Genomic DNA, 19,130 nt, shown 5'->3' with positions numbered 1-19,130 from the left:
ATCTTTGCACGGCAATAGCAGCCAGATAATAACAATATTATTAGAGCCTGGAACCAATATATTATAGACACATAAAAAAACCCCACCATGTCGGTTGCCTTTGCTTCTGCTCGCCCAAGAGGCAAAGGGGAGGTCACCCAGCAAACTATCCAGAAGGTAAAAAAGCATGCTTTTATACAGACAATTTTAGACATTTATTCTGTCCATGCTCCTGTAGCTGAGGAAGGAGGCTTATTTCTAGGGCGATCCGGAAAACTAGTGAATTTGCGAGGGCTGCAGAGATGGACAGCTGGAGAGAGAGGTGGGGGAAGGAGGAGGAGGAGGAGGTGGAACAAAGCAAAGGTGTTCAGATCACTGCAAAGAGAGCGAGAGAAGGACTTGGGGCATAAAATTGGGATGGCACGTTATCTCTGCTGCTCGCAAAGGGCAAAAAAGCTGCCAATAATACATTGGGGAATTGCAATAAAATCTGCAAATACGTGATTAATTTCTGATGGCAGGTCAGCTTCTGGCCCCCCCAGAAAACCCAACCTCAAAAATGAATTAAAATACTGAATTTGCAAGGGTTTTCTTTTGTATTTGGATGCAGAATTTTAATCTCTCGGAAGATAGAGGGAGCACCAGTCGCTGGTATTCCTCAGATACTGTTACTGTTATTTGTGATGTGTTTATTGATGTTTAATGACAAAGGTTTCGAAAGGTTTCCTTTGGAGAGGAGATGTCGGCATGGGTCTCGTGTGGAGGCCAAGGCAGAGGGTTCCTAGTTGGGAAGTTATTGTTTCCTATTTCGCAGGATTGACAGCAGGGACTCCGCACACATGCCCGACAGCCCCTTCCTCCCGCAGAAGGTAACGGTCAGTAAGGAAGAGGCTGGAAATGTCAATAAAGAACATGCATGTTTATACTTTGACTGCTATTGGTCATTTGTACTTCTACCGTATTTTTGGCGTGTTCCCCACCGCAGAGGTGTTTCGCTTGTGCGGAGTCGTGTAGCGCGGTGGAGGTGAGGTGTGCATGTTCTACGTGGTCCATTCGTAAATGGTGACCAGTGAAGAAGTGCCATTGCTAGTACAGCAATTAACCCATCATCAGTGGGTGTTGCAGCCAAAGCATCACCTGGTGCCAATTTATGACTTCTAGGGAAAAAATCCTCAGTGGAAGACTGTGACGGAACAGAGATTAAGACAGAACAAACTGCCGTAAGGGAGACTGCAGAGATGACTTGAATCTCAGGAGGCTGTTTGGGAACTAATCCCGTTTTGTGTAGCTCTTGCAGCACATGTAGTATTGTGAACTGGTTAATTTTAAATTCTAAAATATTTCAGACTCAGTGAGTAAGTTTTTCTCTAACCTCCGGATTGACTGGGGTTAGAACAGAATTTCATAATTCAGATAGTTTGTACTTAAAACATGACTGCATCCACAGACAAAGGGCAGCCAAAGTATCTTCAGGTTGATTTTCAAGCCCTTTCCTTTTTGCGTATTCATAAACTTTCTGGAAGCTTCAAAATGTTATTCCTTTACCAATAACATGTGAAAACATTTCCCACCTCAGGTACCTTTGCTGGCATGTTACTTCAGGACTGTTCATCAGTGTTGGGCTGTGGGCAGCGATTTTCGTTTTGACAAGCAGTGAGGCTGAGGAAGAGACTTGCAGGCACAGTAACTAGATGGGCTTTGTAGTCACGTGTAGAAATGGGGCGGTGAGAGAAGGAGCAGGTGCTGGGCTAGGAACTCAAAAAATCCTCATTAAAGTGAGCTTTTTAGAACACATACCGATTTCATTGAAAAACAAGATTATTCTCATTTGTAGTCGTAATATATGAGCAGCTTATTTTTATTTATTAACTCAATTTTGGTAGTCTTTCAAAGCTGTTATTATTCCAGTACCAACTATTCCTAAAATAGACTTCACATGGAGGAAGTTAGAGCTTTTGACAAGAGAGCAGTGATGGTGGTGCTTCAATAGTTCATCAAATAGCATTTGCAGAGCAGTAAACTTCAGCTTCTTCTGTGTAATGGAGATCAGAAGTCGGTTCTTTTTTCCTAGTAAGTTAGGAAAAGAGCTATTCCTGATTCCTTTTTCAGTAAGCAAAATATTTTTCAGCTAATTGTGGAAGCATAGCCCTTTTCCAACAAAGATATCTGTAATATTGCTTGGACTCTTGCTGTTGAATAGGCATCTTAACTGAATGTGGAAATAACTGCCAGCGATATCTGTTGTGGAAACTGAAAAGGATGGGTTTATATTCTTTGCTAATTGTATATACAGAATTTCCACTGACACGGGTGAAAATTCTGTACAACAATGAGTACAGAGCATGAAACAAAGAGCTGCACTGTGCATCAGGCAGGAGTATTTTCTCTTAAAATCGTATGCTGCACCCGGGTTGCCATGTGAGCATAGGCACGCATGCAGGAGGAACATGGATTCTTGACTGACACAATTCTGACGTTCCCCGTCAGCATTCGAGAGAGCAGCCTGCCGACCTGCCGTGGCAGGCCACAGCAACGCCTCCGTTCCTCAGACCCTCGCTGACTTGAGCTACAGGGGATCACTGCAAGTTCCAGCAGCCAGAGCCTGTGATGGACGAGGGTGTCCGGCAAAGTTAAGACCAACCTGCAAATTACGAGCAAGAAGCAGGACAAGCTGAGTTCTCTAAGGGAGTGACTAGCTAGATTGCAAGTGCATCAGAAAGACTCTTCTGCTCATTTTCCTGTAATCTAGCCCTTTGTTTGCATCTGAATGGGTCAAGAATTTATTCTGGTCAGAACACATACCTATACGGATTAATTCACATTTAACTCCTATGAAGACACGTTCTTCTTTCCTGAAGAGCTCTTCTATCCTGATGACACAGTGGTTAAAGGCCCAATCTTGCAAGCACTTAACAGCAGCCGTACCCGCAAACTGCACCATGTAGTGAGTTTTTGCCAGAGGCAAATCTAAATTTGTAAATACTGTTGTTATTTTTCCATTCATTCACCTGCAGAAAGCTTGCCGCATTCACAAGAAAGCTGGGGGGGAGACACAAACTGTTGTATGTGAAATTTTAAAGCAAATCAAAGGATATTTTAAGCTTTTAATTGTATTATAAGTTCATTAAATAAAGGTCAGTGGTCATTTTGTCCAGCAGCTCTGATCTTCTTGGAACAAGTCAGTCACTAGAATTTATTGAATGAAGCTGAGCCAGCAGCCACTGATACACATAAATTAACTGATACATAATTGCTCTGTGTTTTCATTTTAAGTCCTCCCTGTATTAGAACTGAACTACCCCAAAGGACGCACTGGGATGTAATTCTCTTAAATGTGGTTTCAGTAGATCCAGTAATGCAAATTTTATACTCCATCAAGTTCAGTAGTCTGCACACGCTAGTCCTGTGCAGGAAAACTAGTAGGTTTAAATTGTTTGAAAGTATGTTTCTTATTTGAAAGCAGGCATGTTAGTGAAATCTGGAGTTTTGGAAAGGGTTGGGTGATGTATTAGAATGAGGCAGAGGTGTTTCATAGGGAAAGCGTTTTCCTTCTTCAGCATAAAAATCTATCTGCCATTTAAGGAGCAAAAAAGGTAAGTCCATTACTACTTCTGTGTTGGGTATTTCAACTAATTCCTTTAAAGATAACTGTCATAAATGAATGATTTGAAAAGCACAATCTTGTGGCTCAATAAAGTCACGTGTAGGTACTCTGTAATATCCCAAGGCAACAAAACTGCACAAAACACCATGCACTGCCAAGAAGGGTCAGTGTGGAGTATCACAAAAACACGGGACTTTAATATGATTCTCGTAGTAACGTGTTTTGATCGTATTTCTTTTTATGCAGATGCTAGATGAAAATCACCACCTAATACAATGTATTATGGATTATCAGAGCAAGGGGAAAACTGCAGAATGTACTCAGTGAGTATTATGAGTTTTGGAGTGTGTTAGAAATTTTGGGTGTACTTTTTCTCAAGAACAGTACTATGAACAGTTCTGTTCACTGATCACCGAGAAAACAGTTGGACTATTTTTTTAGATTCACTTGTATTAAGAAGTGTATATTGTTCTTGGAACAGAGTTTTTTTCTGAAGTATTTGAGTGTTTACAATATTTTTAACAGATCATTTATTGAAATAATTATAAACAGTTATGGTTATTGGACCACTTGCTCTATGTAGATTCATTAAATACAAGTAGAATCAGGTACAAAGTTAGTAACACATTTTCATCAGAAAGTAATTAAATGTTGAGGATCAGCTATGTGGTTATCTATGGCTAAAACAATACGCGTGTGGACATACCAGTTTGTATCACTGCTTACTATTACTAATCTTGAAAGCAAAATACTTTTATGAACTTTAGGGGTTAAATCTCAGTCAGGAAGAATAGCCAATCTGCCCCATGAAAGGTCAAGTTATGGGCCCAAGCCCAGAAAGCTGTACTTTCAAAAAAATTAGTCTAAAAAAGATGCCTTTGCTAAAGAAGTCATGTCGCCATTCTCGCTTCATTTTTGCCACTTTTCCCACTTCGCAGCCATTTTCCCCTCATCAGAAGAAAGCTCATGCTAAAAAAGCATTTTCTCTTGCCTTCTTGGAACCCTCCATGTTTCCAAAGGTTTGACTCTTCACTTTGCTCAATGGCACAGCTGTTAGCTTGCTTTTGGATGCCCTCTTGTTCTTTATTATGAGCTTTTCCAGTTCGTTGAGAACTGTGAAGAAGCATAAATGGTTCTGGTGGTGTTTACTTGAGTAAACACTCCAGTTAGAGCACTCTTGAAAAAAATCTTGTTCTTCTCAGCTTGCTGGCAGGGCAAACAGGTTTTGTTTTTTGGAGTTCTGGAATTTCCATACTACTAGGACCCTTGTTAAACAGAAGAGGAAAAGGTGGCTCATTGTTAGAGCAGCTGACCGGGTGTCAGTACTCAAAGACTGAGGTCCCAGCTTCACAGTTCCCTCAAAGTGCTTTCAAAGGAGAGTGTATTTTACCTCTCCCCTCCCCCAAGTTTACCCATTTGTAAAAGAGGTGTTGAACATGCTGATCCTTGATGAAAAGCATGACAGCACAGATACAGGTCATTACTATCGCTACTTATTATGACAGATGAAAAGTGGGCTAATGTAATTTAACTAATCATTTGTAAATAGCAAAAAAAAAAAAGAGAAATGTTTGGAATTTTCTGTATTGTTAACCCTTTCTGAATAAGCTTTATTCCTTATTCTGTAGATACCAACAAATCTTGCACAGAAACCTGGTTTACTTGGCAACAATAGCAGATTCTAACCAGAATATGCAGTCCTTGCTTCCTGCTGTAAGTACCAGTGCTACCATCAGATACATTTACTGTGCCAGAGGGAAATGTTCTTTGATTCTGTTACTGATCACTGTCAATAAACCATTTTTAGTATTTTTCCAGCTAAAAGTTTTGAAGGGGTCAAGTAGACCACTAAATAAATCAAAAGCTACTTTTACTGTGTTTAAAACAAATTCTTTGGGATATTTGTGTTAATCTCTTGTCTCTGTAGCTCAAGGTCTATGTACTATAAATGGTGCAGTGGTACAGATCTGAACAGGGTCCATTTGTTCCAGATTCATTATTCTTTACCTATTCTTACTGTATTCTTTACTCAGGAAAAAAATGCCACTATTTTATGTCAAAAATCTAATTCAGCATTTGGGCATTGGTTTGTCTTTAAACATTGTGTTATTCTTGCTAAATTGATTGATTTTGGAGGTATCACACATAACACAAAATACAGCATAGCTTTATGCTTGACAAAGGTCAATTTGTCAACACGCTTCTGTATCGTCTTTGCTAATGCAAATCCCCTCAGCAGTTACGTTCTGACCAGCACAAAATGAAACTCATCTAAGTACGGAAGAATGGGCACAGAAGCTGGACTCTATTATAAGCACAATTTTAAGATCTTCACTGTGCTGCCTGCCGGCTTCTCTATATCATGCTGAATGTCATTCACACATAGTAGTCAAACGAATAAAGGTTTACGCAAGCAAGGCCAGAAAGTGAAAGAAGCACATACTGAGTTGCGGCAGTTTTTAGTCACTCAGGCTAATTCGGGGGTTATTATATTTCTAATTAAAACCTAACGAAAAATTTGCTTCTCCTCCTTGTTATTTGCAGCCACCAACGCAAAACATAAACTTGGGCCCAGGAGGAATGACTCAGAGTGCATCCAACCAATCTCTCCATTCACAGAGCAATCTCAGTGATGCAATTGGGACGGGCCTTCCTCCTTCCTCCCTCATGCAGAGTCAGATTAGCAATGGTGAGCTTCGGTCCCCTTTGTGCTGCTTTGCTGTTGCTTGGCAACAAAATCATTAATGCAGAATATATTTGCAGAGCTGTAAAAGACCTCTCCTAACTCACCTTTCAGGCATATGGGGATTTCAGGCACATGCCGAAATCATCACAAAATGGCTACAGTCAGTAATGGTGTTGGCTTCTGCAAGGACTCCAATCTGCTTAGTATTTCTATAGGGGAAATTAAAAACATTTTTTTAAAAAAGCATATGAAAATCACCAAGTAAAGATGCATCCAAGTTTTTAGTAAGAAAAATTATGTATTGTGGTATTTTTCTCTTGAAGGTGGTGGGGTTGGCCAGGGTAAAATGGAATTGTCTGCATGACTAACCGCACAACCAAGCCTGCAAAGACCTTCCAGGATACATGCCTTCTTAAAAATAGTTTGGTATTGCATCAGTCTTTGTCCTCTACAGAAGCTTGCAGAGATTGTACTACATAGCCAAAGAGTTTGCACAGACATTTCATATGAATAAGATAATATACTTTGTCTATTTGGTTTTGTTCGTGCAACTAAAAGAAACTAATTGAAAGACAAAAAAGTTTTTTTTACTCTGTGCATTTTATAGTATGAATAATCTCTTTGTTTATTTTGTAGTTCATAGTTATTTCGTCAGTTCTTGTTTCTGTGGGTCTTTCCCAGAGTGACAGAGAGAGAAAACAGTTTCTATAAATAGAAATATCTGATTGTAAAATCACAGACCTTGGCAGGGGGACTCAAGAGCAGATGCAAGCCATGAAATTACTTCTGACTTTTTAAAAATCCGTTTGTGGTCAAGCTGATAGTACCTTTTAAACTAAGGGATGAGGTACCTACTTGAAACAGTTACAGCTTGTAAAGTGGACTTATTAAATTTATCTGGGCCTTCTTTTTGAAAGATTTATTACCTAGTATTATAGTAAGTCAGTCAAAACACTGTTTTGTGTTACTAAGAATCTATATTTTCAGTGTTGCTGTTGCTGGTTTTTCTGATTTGCCCCCCACCCTTCAGTTCTTTATAGTAATTTAGTGCTGATCGAAAGAACCAGACTGGCAGTCCTGAAGACTCGAGTCATCCGCAGAGCAGAAGCAGCCAGGGCAGTTTACCTCATGTTGCAAGTTTACCCCATGTTGCCCCAACCCAGTACTAAAACCCAGCCTGCGTTGTGGGGGTCTCAGGGTAGTGCATTCTCTGCCCAGTCACTGAGACTCTGTCACCTGGGTAGTGCCAGGTATTTTATCATGAAAATACCAGTCCACTGGAAACCAGACTGAAGACATAGCTACACTTCAAAACGAAGGTGTGACTGAGAATGCAGTAGCTTGCCTCTTCTGAGTAGCCTAGGTAACAGCAGCAGTGATGGCATGTGCTCTGCTGCTAGTGCCTGCTGTGAGAATAGGACCCTCATACCCTTGGGCTTGGAGACACTCCCCTTGGTTGCCAGTCTCTACTGCTACTGTCTCTGTGCCAGCTAGAATCAAGTTAGCACAGTGATGCTGTATGACACAGCAGTCTTGATGTGCAGGTAGACTTTGAGACTGAGAAATTATTTCACATTGGTCAACAATTGTTGGACAGCGGTTTTCTGGAAATTAGGAATAAATATGCACAAACAATTCAAATCTATGGGCTCTAGTACTTGTGAAAATTTCTCATCTAATGGCAATAGAGATGAAAGTCTGTAACAAACAGGTACAGCATTGTAAAAGAGGGAAGAACAGGGAAGGAGACATAGAAGCTACTACATTTGAGTCTTTATTATCCTCAGTCAGGACTTTACAGGAATCACCTCTGCAGGACAGTAACTAGGTAATTCCCGACATACATAATAAGTTAAAAAACAACCCACTGAAATTTCCAGTAATCCACCATTCACAAGTCAGTGATTCTTTGTGCCACAGCCCTGCAGATTCTTTATTACCCTAGGACAGGACTTTACAGGAATCGCCTCTGCAGGACAGTAACTAGGTCCCGACATACATAATAAGTTAAAAAACAACCCACTGAAATTTCCAGTAATCCACCATTCACAAGTCAGTGATTCTTTGTGCCACAGCCCTGCAGGCAAACCCATTAGATTCAATAAACCAACCAGCGAAACTCGGCTGCCTCTGGAGAGAATCGGGCCCAACTGAGGATTTTAACTGTTAACAAATCATGAATGAGGCCTTTCAAAGAAAAACCCAACTGCCTAAGATCCATGAAAGTATGAAAGAGGTTCAACGCTTTGTATTTATCTTATTGTTTTAGTGGTTTTATTTAAACACTTTTGGTCATGCTTTCATATTTTCTCTTACAATCACAAAGTAGCCAAACTTTTTTTTTTTTTTTTTTTTTTTTTTTTTAAAGAAGGCCAAGATTCTCAAAGTTTTCCCAGGCAAATATGGCAAGGTTTGCCAACGCTTGCTTCACTCCATCTCTCACTCAACGCAACTGCTAGCTCCATTCAAACACCATGGGGTCTTGTGTTGCACAAGTAGAAGTATCAGCTTTACAAGACACACAAAACTGTAGCAAAACACAGGGCTAGATCTCTGTAGCGGTATATTGACCTGGCCTCACTGATTTCAGTGGAGCTGCCTCTCTTTATCTCTTGTTGAAAATGCTGCTTGCATCTCCCCATCAAAGGAAAATATAATAATCTACAGCAAATTTTCTCATTTTGATATCTATAAAAACCATTAAGACTAATTAACGACGTTTGTACTAAGAGAATTAAACACATTTTTCAGAAGCTGTAGATACACTTAATAACCGTGAATTAAAATATCATTATCTAAACATTACAACATAATTCTGTCTCTTCTAGGGATTCTGCATATCTTCCATTCTACCTAAATTAATTTAGATTGACAACAATACAGCTGAATTTAGACAGACAACAATACACACTATCACAATTTAGATAGTAACGATACACAATGAAAACAACTGTCCAAAACTCATTCATAAAAGTATTTACAGCAACAAACAACAAAAAATGACCAGATTCTCCCCAATTTTAGTTACCCAACAGCAATAGAATTTTAAAAAATAAGCATACTGCCAGGTAACCAGGATGATACTCTCAAAACCAGGATATAATTGGAGCAGTCTGATAATTACATACGGTGATGTTGGAAAGCGGGTACTGTAACAACAGGGATTATGATGGTGACTTGGAAAATTTATCTTCCGAAAGCCTGAGGTACTTTCAGTCAAACTCTAGGAAAGGGAAAGACAGGCTCCCCTCTCCTCCCCTCTGAGGTACTTGGTCCCTTGGTACTTCCTAAGTGCCAGCTAAGAAGGTTAGTTGGTTATAGAGGAACCGAATGGATGCAGCAATGTGCAAAGTGTTTCTCAGCCACTACTGTGCCTTCCCATTGTCGCCATCCGTGTGAAAGGGGAAGAGGAATCAACAGCAGGAGGAAGGAAAGGACAAATTTCAGAAGGCTGGGATGTTTCCAGAGTCCATGTATTTTCTGAAGTATCTGAAATTACTGGCTTTTGTTAATTCTGCTGCCTGCGAGGAACTGGTTGTAGGGCATTGCTGCTGGTTTTGTTCTTCCTGTCTGCAATTCTGTACAGCCTGGATTTGGCTGCCAGGAAGAGGAGGATCACTCTAACTGTGCAGTAGGCAGTTTTAATTTGTCTGTAGATAACAGGGAATTTTAATAATGAGGATTTTGTTTTGTTTTGTTTTGCCTTATCATAAGGTATTTCAGAAGGGCCGCGAGGGCTTTAATGCTCACTGTACGTTGCCAATAATAGCACAGATTTTCTTGTTGCTCTCTTTAATTTTTCTAGGTCCTAATCACGTGTCTATGCAGCAGTCAGGCCAGAACACTATGCCCACGACCTCTCTGAGTATGACTGTCAGCAGTCATGGAACTGGGCCTGGTTATAGCCATACAGTGCCTGCATCTCAGAATGTGCCAATGCAAGGCCAGGGGTCAATAGGCAATTATGTCTCTCGAACAAACATCAACATGCAGTCTAATCCAGGTAAACTCCCTCTTCCTCCTCCTGGGCCAACTTGACTTTTCAGTGACCTCAGAGGTTTACCACACATGAATTTGTTCTGTAAATATTTTCTGTAGACAGCGACAAACATACAAGAGGAAAAGACAGCTTTAAGACATCTCTGAATTTCAAGGTGTCAGGCATCAGTGTAAGTCAAAACAGTTTCAGACTTGCTTTAACTTACACCGACTTGCTATGGTTAGCAATGAGTTGGGGAAAAGAAGGTTAGCTAAAAGTGCAGCAGCACTATCTGATAGCCCCTGGCAGCAAATCCCACAACCGTGGGAGGGATCTGAGAAGCACCTTTATCCTAGCTGAAAGAGCCTGCCAGAGAGTATTACACATTTACTGTTTGTACATGACTACCCCGTTTTTGTTATTTTATTGATACTTCACACTGCTTGCAGGGCATAGAGAGACTAGCAGACAACTCAGAATTAATCTCTTAATTTCTAAAAATGTTTGCTACTGAGTATTGAATAGGATGTCCAATGCTTAAGAATTCTTTCTGACAATATGAAATTTAGGGATCAAATAAATCCTAGAATGTCAGTTTATTTAAACTGTATAATCATCAGGTATATAATAAGATGGAAGTAGAAGAAAGAGTTGACTAGAAAAGAAATGCAGCAATGAATTAATCAGGAGGTAGAGAGGAACAAGCATCAGTTCTTATTTCTTTCTTTAATCCTACTGCAATAATGATTACATTCTTTTAAATAAACTAATAATAATCAAGGCTAGACGTAGTTTTAAATGTCTGACTGAAGCAAATGGCAAGAACTGACCATGCAATAGCATCCTTTCTGGATTACAAGGCAGAAGAGTTAAATACATGCAGTAGGAAAACATCTCCCCCTGTGGAAAATTCACAGAATTATCAGGATGCATGTTAGTTGAAGGTTTTAACTTGCTTCCAAATAGACTAGGGAGAGAACTGTCACATCCTTTTAGAAAACAGTATTTTCCATGTACATTGTAGTCTCCATGATGCACCAGCAAGCAGCAACGTCACATTACAACTCGGCACAAGGAGGGAGCCAGCATTACCAGGGGCAATCCTCCATTGCCATGATGAGTCAGAGCAACCAAGGCAACAGCATGATGGGTCAGCGACCAATGGGCCCTTACAGAGCTTCACAGCAAGGTAAAATCTATTATTAGATTATTGATATAATTATTATTAGATTGATGATATTCAGTCTGTCCTGTGGGGTAGGTAAGTCAACAAAATTTCCAAGTCATGTTTATGAACAGGGAATCCTATCTGGGAGCACAGGAAATCTCGAATAGTGGAAGTATCACGACAATCAGATGAACTTTAATCCATTTTCAAGATTTATCTATTTAATTATTTCAGGTGTTTAGAAGAATAATTCTGTCTAAAAGGGATCATATATCTTTAAAAAAAAGATGAACAATTTGATATACAACTCACTCAAGCCACTGGGAATCTTTTCAATTCTTTCAAATGGTATTGGATCAGCTGTAACATGGCACAGTTAACAAGGAACATATTTCTGCAAAGAAGATATAGTTTGCCAGCAATTAGTACAAAAAATTAGGCCAAGGAAGGGAAAACACCAGAGGATAACTACCATGCTCTAAGACCTCTCTGGAAAAAGTTCTAAGAAGTAATAAAGCTGCTAGACTGATTCTGACATAAACTGAATTTTGCTAAGAAACAAAGTAATACATTCATTAAAATATATTTAATTCTGACTGTGTTCTTGAGCATGGAATACATTCCTGTGCTTTCTAATAACTTAGATTAGTAGATGAAATGTAACCATTACTTTCGGTATTGCCACAGAAGTGAGCGGGTTTAGGACATGTTACTGACAGTTGCTTAATTTCAATTTCAACCAGCTTCTTCTGAGAATACAAATTTATTTCCTTTTTCTAGTGAGCAAAACATCTTTGAAACTGCTCTCAACATACATAGCTTGTTTACTTATCCAGATGTAAACGCTGTTTTCTTAAAAATAAATTAGATAAGAAAATAACATCCCTTAGGAGTCCACGGGCTCAGTTTGCTCTCTCTTGCCTTTGCCTTGCAGGTTCCTCGCAGCAGTACATGGGTCAGGAAGAATATTACAGTGAACAGTACAGTCATGGACAAGGCTCCTCAGAACCTATGAATCAGCAGTATTATCCAGATGGTAATTCTTCTGAGCTGTAGTCACTGTGATACTGCTAAAGTGTAGACCAGCATGACTGCCACATCCAAGGACGTGGCAAACCCGTTACGATTCATTTCCAATTTAAATGCTAGAGAATTCTAATCCCAGGGCATGGGAGCCTGGTACACAAACATACGCATCAGTGCACCCTGCTATCCAAACTGCTTCAAAAAGAGCACAAAGCCAAGTTTGGACTAGTGAATGCAAGAGATTTATCCATAGGTGTGACTTTCCTTGCCATGTATTCAACCTCCTACCTAAGGGGTCTGTATTTCCTCTTAGCCTCATCTTTGTGCGTAAGCAGCTTCATAATATATGTATTCAACAATGTATCTCTAGTTATATTAACAATGTATCTGATGAATCTTTGCAATTCCTTGTAGGACATGGTGATTATGCCTATCAGCAGTCATCCTATACTGAGCAGAGCTATGACAGGTCATTTGACGACTCTACACAACACTATTATGAAGGAGGTAGGAAAATATATTGGCAATCTTTGTAAACCAAAGCTCTACTCCCCTAATATACTAATGAAATGCTTATGAAAATGTAAAATATGACTTGCAATTTCTGCATCACTAACTGCTACGTAGCCATTACTTAAGGAGTGTCCAGGAAATAGAATTTAGCTATGTATAACATTTTTTATACCAAGACTGTATCAGACTGTATACACAGTATCATGTCAGTGACTGTACTGTGAGGCAGTCATGCTGTGCAGCCTTGTGGGATCACTAACAACTTGTGCGTAGCCTCATATTCATTAGAAAAATGATCCTTGGTTGTAGCTGAGCCAGGTGGAATTATAGCTATAGATATTGAACTTTTTTTGCAGCAAGAGAAAAGACTTCCAAGATATCAGTATCCTCCACTCTTACAAAACTGTTTAACAACCGTTTTATGGAATGCAAATAAAAATGGCTGTGTTAAAGTAAAAGGTTATGCTGACAAAGGTAAACTACCGTGCTGCAGTTAGAAACAGAGCTGGAAAAAAATGACAGCCATAAGTGGAGATTTCTCTAAAGCAAGAAAGCCTACTGGTTAATTCCAAGATGAACTTTTTTTAATCTTACTTAATTCACCTTACAAATTGTGAAAAAGAATGGGTTACATGAAATTAATCTTTGAAAATCACCAATACTATGGGTTTGCAATTCTACCACAAAAAATCTCTCAACAGTAGTACGTCAGTAAATTCAGTGATACTATTACGGTATCTGAACTCTAAATTAACTGCAAAATATTAACTTAATTACGATACAGCGAGGTGGCATTTAGGAAAAGCAATGTCGTCTGCATAGTCTCCATTCATTCTGTGGTTTCAGGATTCTGCAAATGGAATTTCCATCATAGGTATTTCAAAAAATACCAGTAACAACTAGGTAAGTGGTCTTTCTGGGATATATGAATAAACATCATTATCTGGAAGAAAATACAGTGAAAGGGCTTCTTGACAAGCCAGCTATTTACCCTGGCACTCTTATCTTTGTGACTGCATTGTTCTTCCGAAACACTTCTGGGGTAAAAAACATCCTTTGGGGAACAGGTTGCTTGTTTGTTTGTTTGTTTAGTGACGTGTATAAATAAACAACTCTCTCCTGTTCAAAAGACCTAAGAATCACTGAAGAAAGAAACTCATCATGATTGGCAAAATGCAAACATCCGTTTCTGAAAAGAGTACTCGTCTATGAGTTCCAGACCAAGGCTCCTTTGTTTTCCTTATGATTAGCATGTACAGTGAAATACCTGCTCATCTTTAACCAAACTATTTCAATTTTTCCCTCTTTAGGAAATTCTCAGTACAGCCAGCAGCAGGCAGGATACCAACAGGGAGCTGCACAACAGCAAACATATTCCCAGCAGCAATACCCAAACCAACAAAGTTACCCAGGACAACAGCAAGGATATGGTAAGAAAACTGCCACTGACCGGCCAAGTGTTTGCAATACTTCATCCTGATGCTTCCATTCCTAAGCTAAAATGTGCTGTAAACTATTTCCTTGATTGACCTTGGACATCCACATACCAAAACTATCCAAAGAGCATAGCCTGTAAAGGGATTCGGGGCAGTAACATACATTAGTATAGCACTGCATTCCATACTGTTGTGTTCGCATCCTGAATCCCTCTCTCTTTTGAAAGTTAGAAAGTACACTTTTGCCTCATTTTGACTTCCTTGAAAGTGCTGCCAGGAGGTGACTGCCTGGATTCTCAGGCCTCCTACACATCTAATAGTTCTGCAACTGACATGAAAAAATGACATCAGTAGTCCAGAGAATCCCTACTCCCGCACTTAAATTTCTTGCAGCATCATACAGGTTACAGTTCTTGGTGAGGGACTGAGGTGAAAGGAGAAAAGTGGAAGTGCTTTGAACATGCAGCTAACACTGGTGCGGGGCTTTCAAACCCTTCAGGTCACCAGTGGCAGAGCTCCCCACTGTTATCGAAAGAATCTGAGTTTGATGGCTGTCTTTGAGTTTTCTGCCCGATTGGAGGCATCCTGTATGTATCCTCAGCCTTTGGGAGAAAGCAACCATTTCAGGTTATTCAGTACAAAAACAGGGGCCGGAGAGATTGGAATAATCTAAATACTAGCTCCAAGGCAAGGGATTTCTGGTGCATCTCCCAAATGTGCTGGTACTTGACCTTGAACTGGCAATGTTAACCAAACTTGATAAATTGATGTTGATATGAACAGCAAATCCATTTTAGAAATGTAAGATCTCATGAAACAGAACCTACATGCCTAAAAAGTTAATTAAATTATTACCACCTGACTCTGCAGTGCCAGTAGATAGTTTGGACTACTCAAACCAGACATATTCTGTGAAATTAAACCCAAAATTCAGTTTATGATGTTAAAATCTGGCCTCCTCTTTTTAAAGGTTTTCCATAAAAATCCACCGATAATGCTAAAAAGTAAGTGCACGTAGCAGTCTATACACAGAATATACAGTCCCAAATAAAAGGAAATCAATATCCCTGTGCAGTTGTGTGTCTGATTTACATGTTTTTTAAAATTATCTCTATATGCAAGAGATTTCTTAGGTTCTGCCTGGTCAGCAGTGCTTATGGTGGCACAGCCAGATTAAATAGGAAGTTAAACGTGCAATTGTTATGAAAATAAAGGCCAGGTAGCTTGCATATAGGTAATAATTGAGGTGTGCCAATACAGATTTCAGAGAGGCAAATTACTTAAAAGTAGATCACATTTTCTGAGCAAAGTTTAAAACCTGAAGTTTGCACTGCTGCAACTAGACAACTAGATCACTATTAGTATTGATGCTTTCTAGAGTAAAGCTAGAGGGGAGGTCTAGGCAAAATTTACTCATAGTTCACACTTGCAGAGCTTACTTTATTACCATTATGTTTTACATTATGTTAACCATAAGAACTCCCCCTAGCAAATCAAGCCTTAGTAATAGATTTCACTGTCTTCTCAGGTCCTGCACAAGGAGCCTCTTCACAGTATTCCAGCTACCAACAGGGACAGGGGCAGCAATATGGAAGTTACAGAGCTTCTCAGACAGGCCCATCCGCTCAGCAACAGAGGCCTTATGGCTATGAGCAGGTACATTGTCTAAATCTCTTGATATGAAAAAGCAGATTTAGCTGTTAGCTCCGCATATAAATCTATCTGATAACTTGTTGCAGGCATATTGGTGATACTTCAGTGGGTCTTTCAAAATTCATAGACCAAAAGAAATTGTCTAACTCACTGTTCGTAAACCTGATATATTATTCTCCAACATTTTTATTTCTCTTTTTTATAGGGACAATATGGAAATTACCAGCAATAAAAGAATACGATCCTGTGTCAGATTCATTTCAATAGTATCTCCATCTTTTGAACTGGATGTACAGGCAGTTTTGATTAATTGTAATATGTTGGTTACCCCTTAGCACAAAGCAGCGTCTGTATGTGAACAGTGTTCATTTCATGCTGGATATGAAGCAGTGCACTACTGGTAACAAGACAATGCTTTAATGGTTTGATATTTGGTGCTGTGTATAGTACTGTATGTTGATACAATGCAGAAGTTTTTCATTTACCCCCCCACTCCCACCCCATTCTTGATGTTTCTAAATAGCTTTAGGATCATTTGATCACAGTTGTGCCCCGTTCTGGAAAACAGCCAGGTTATTCTGCGGTCTGGCTCAATACAAAGCCATTCAGTCATATCTCGGTCCAGGCAGGTATCCTGTGGTAGGTTAGTGATCTTTTTTTAACTGAATGCATTGAAGATTACCTGCCAGCCTCTGAAATCCATGGCTCTTAACTTTACTTCTTAAGAGTAAGGGGATAGATACATTCCTTATGTGAAGACAGTTCTATGCTATGTGATAAAAATAAAATTAACTGCAACTTCTGCAATACCTACCGGGGCTAACTACCCAAGTCTTATAATTCAATAATCTGCATAAGTCCACGTTCCTGTTGTAAAAGCTACAGAAAAAGGTTCAAAACCTATATTCAAGGAAATGTTAATCACTAGAGGCACCTTTTATATATCCATGTAAACTAAGGTATTTCTATATTGTGGAAAGAAAAATAGAAGGGAGCTCCAAGATCAGCAGTGTCAGCCTACTAGATGTCAATATTGCTTCATATTGTGCTTAGCTGAGAAAAACATCTGGCAAAACTCCAGTCTTAAATATGCTACTCCAAATTTTATAACTCGCATATACATTTTCATGCCAAATTTTGCAAGCAGGTGGCTGGCATCCTTCTCCATTTCTGATTCTTCCATTGCCCTTGCTCAGATTTTCCAGCAAGCATTATAACCATAAATACTGTCAAATCTTTTGGTTGACTGTTCTTACAGCTCATCATCGCTTTTATTTTTCTCTTGTAGCTTGACAGAAATAGTTCAGAAGAAAAAAAAAATCCATCTTTATTGCAGATAAGCAATTAAATTCAGCTTTAATTGTGAAACAATATTATGCTATATATAGAGGGGAACTATTAATGGGGTCAACCAGTGAGAGAATACCTATAGAGGGAGAATTTAGAAATAAAAACTAGTGGTATGTAAAAGCCAGTATGAACAATGTTAAGTCACTTCTATTCAGTTTTGTATGTTCTTATAAAGTTTTGGAAAAAAGCACTTATAAAGTGCTTATGTAAGTGCTGAACAAAATACCATGTCCAAACTTCTCTGAGGCAAAAGGCTAGGATGACTATAGTCCATGAGCATTTTTTAATACGAGATTAACTGCCAATTTACAATATAGAGTAAATACACCCTCTGTAGGATTTTCTCCTTTTCTTTGTCTGAACTGGTATATTTATGGGCTTTCAAGTTCTAGTACTTTATATTTTGAAAAACCAAGACCACAAGGAAAATAAAAGATCTCTCAATTCATTACTTTTTTTTCCTGTAGAGGAAAGTCTTTAACTGGACAGCTAAAGAGTTTACTATTAAATGTTGTCCAAGCACTGCCCTTGCTACATTAATAATTTTAATTACTGATAAAATAGAAGACATTTTTTTAGTCAGTCCGCATTTCTCTCATCTTTCCTGCTGGTGTTTTCATACAAGTAAGTACTCTCAAATAGCAAGGAACAGAAAGGAAGTAAGATTGTTTTCTTTATAATATGTTAATATTACAGGTAGCCAGAAGAATGCAATATTGCTCTTTGCCAGCTTGGAAATAGGCCTTTTATGTGGTTTTTGAAAGTGCTGGAATACTTTTGAGAGAATATGAACAACACTTAAAATGAAACAGCAACATTACATCAATCTGAAATGTCTTACATTAAGAACTTCTTGAATGTTGTGTATATAATGTATTTGAAAGAGCACTTTGGAAATAGTTTGTACATTTATTTCCTAATTTATACATGATTTTTGGTGTTAATATTTCTAATTGTTAATAACAAAATGTTTATTTAATGTGTTGTCCATTTTTATGTATTAATGTGGAAACAAAGTGATGCCAGCATTTTGACTTCTTCCATTAATTGTATCATTTTCTGTTTTGTAATACAGAATGCTTGAAAATTGTTTAGGTTAAAAATTATCTGAAAATGAAGTTGGTGGTACTTTTCTTATGACACAGACTTTTGAATGGAAACAACAGATAAAGGGAATCTTTTGAGTTCCACTTTCTCCCCTACTTCTCTGATACACTTCATAGATGACGAAAGCTTGTCCCAGCTTTCAAATTATTTGATATGCAAAGATCAAACGCTGTGTGTGTGCAGAGTGGATGTACGTAATTAACAGCTCACCTCACAGCGCGGAGTTGGGGACATGTGGCACGCTGACTGATGGCGCAGGAGGACCCCCCAAGGGGCAGGTCAGTCAGCAAGCCCCACGGGCGGCATCTGCACACGCGTTACTTTAGCTGCCGCAGCCCACTCCAGGCTCACTGCGGGGACAGCGACTTCTAGCGCCGTTAAGACCGAAGCGGGCAGGACACTCAGCACGCCCCTGACAGGACGGGATCCCAAAACCGGGCCTCCCAGGCATCCCGCCGCCCTGCCGCACCGCTCAGCCCCGGGACGTGCAGCGCCGCTCTTTCACGGACTAACTTAACCCTCACGGGAGCGAGCTGCGTCCGGGAGACTCTAGGCGGGGACACAACAAGTACCACGGGCCTTTGTGCGTAGCCCGGCGCCCAGACTCGACACTCTCCCCGGAGCGGCCG

The 19,130-nt window shown here is 39.4% G+C and overlaps 1 protein-coding gene across 1 annotated transcript; it reads left to right on the top strand.

The window, feature by feature from the left end:
* The first annotated feature begins 87 nt into the window (after positions 1 to 87).
* SS18L1 (SS18L1, nBAF chromatin remodeling complex subunit) lies at positions 88 to 16,323 on the top strand. The gene is made up of 11 exons (XM_009273920.1): positions 88 to 156; positions 3,830 to 3,906; positions 5,212 to 5,296; positions 6,128 to 6,272; positions 10,075 to 10,272; positions 11,273 to 11,437; positions 12,351 to 12,452; positions 12,857 to 12,949; positions 14,266 to 14,385; positions 15,920 to 16,047; positions 16,250 to 16,323. Exons 1-11 carry the CDS (start codon positions 88 to 90, stop codon positions 16,274 to 16,276), a joined length of 1,209 nt encoding a protein of 402 aa, XP_009272195.1. The 3' UTR covers positions 16,277 to 16,323.
* The last annotated feature ends 2,807 nt before the right edge of the window (positions 16,324 to 19,130 follow it).

The sequence above is a fragment of the Aptenodytes forsteri genome, unplaced genomic scaffold (assembly GCF_000699145.1).
Source record: "Aptenodytes forsteri isolate BGI_AS27 unplaced genomic scaffold, ASM69914v1 Scaffold47, whole genome shotgun sequence".
In the NCBI taxonomy this organism is placed as follows: Eukaryota; Metazoa; Chordata; class Aves; order Sphenisciformes; family Spheniscidae; genus Aptenodytes; species Aptenodytes forsteri.
This window is presented reverse-complemented; position numbering and strand designations above follow the sequence as displayed.

Bases quoted from the DNA above. Each gene is read 5' to 3' on its own strand.
- SS18L1 (XM_009273920.1), top strand. From the start codon at position 88: ATGTCGGTTGCCTTTGCTTCTGCTCGCCCAAGAGGCAAAGGGGAGGTC. The intron at 10,273-11,272 runs GTAAACTCCCTC...TGTACATTGTAG, and splicing joins CAACATGCAGTCTAATCCAG to TCTCCATGATGCACCAGCAA. The intron at 11,438-12,350 runs GTAAAATCTATT...TTTGCCTTGCAG, and splicing joins TTACAGAGCTTCACAGCAAG to GTTCCTCGCAGCAGTACATG.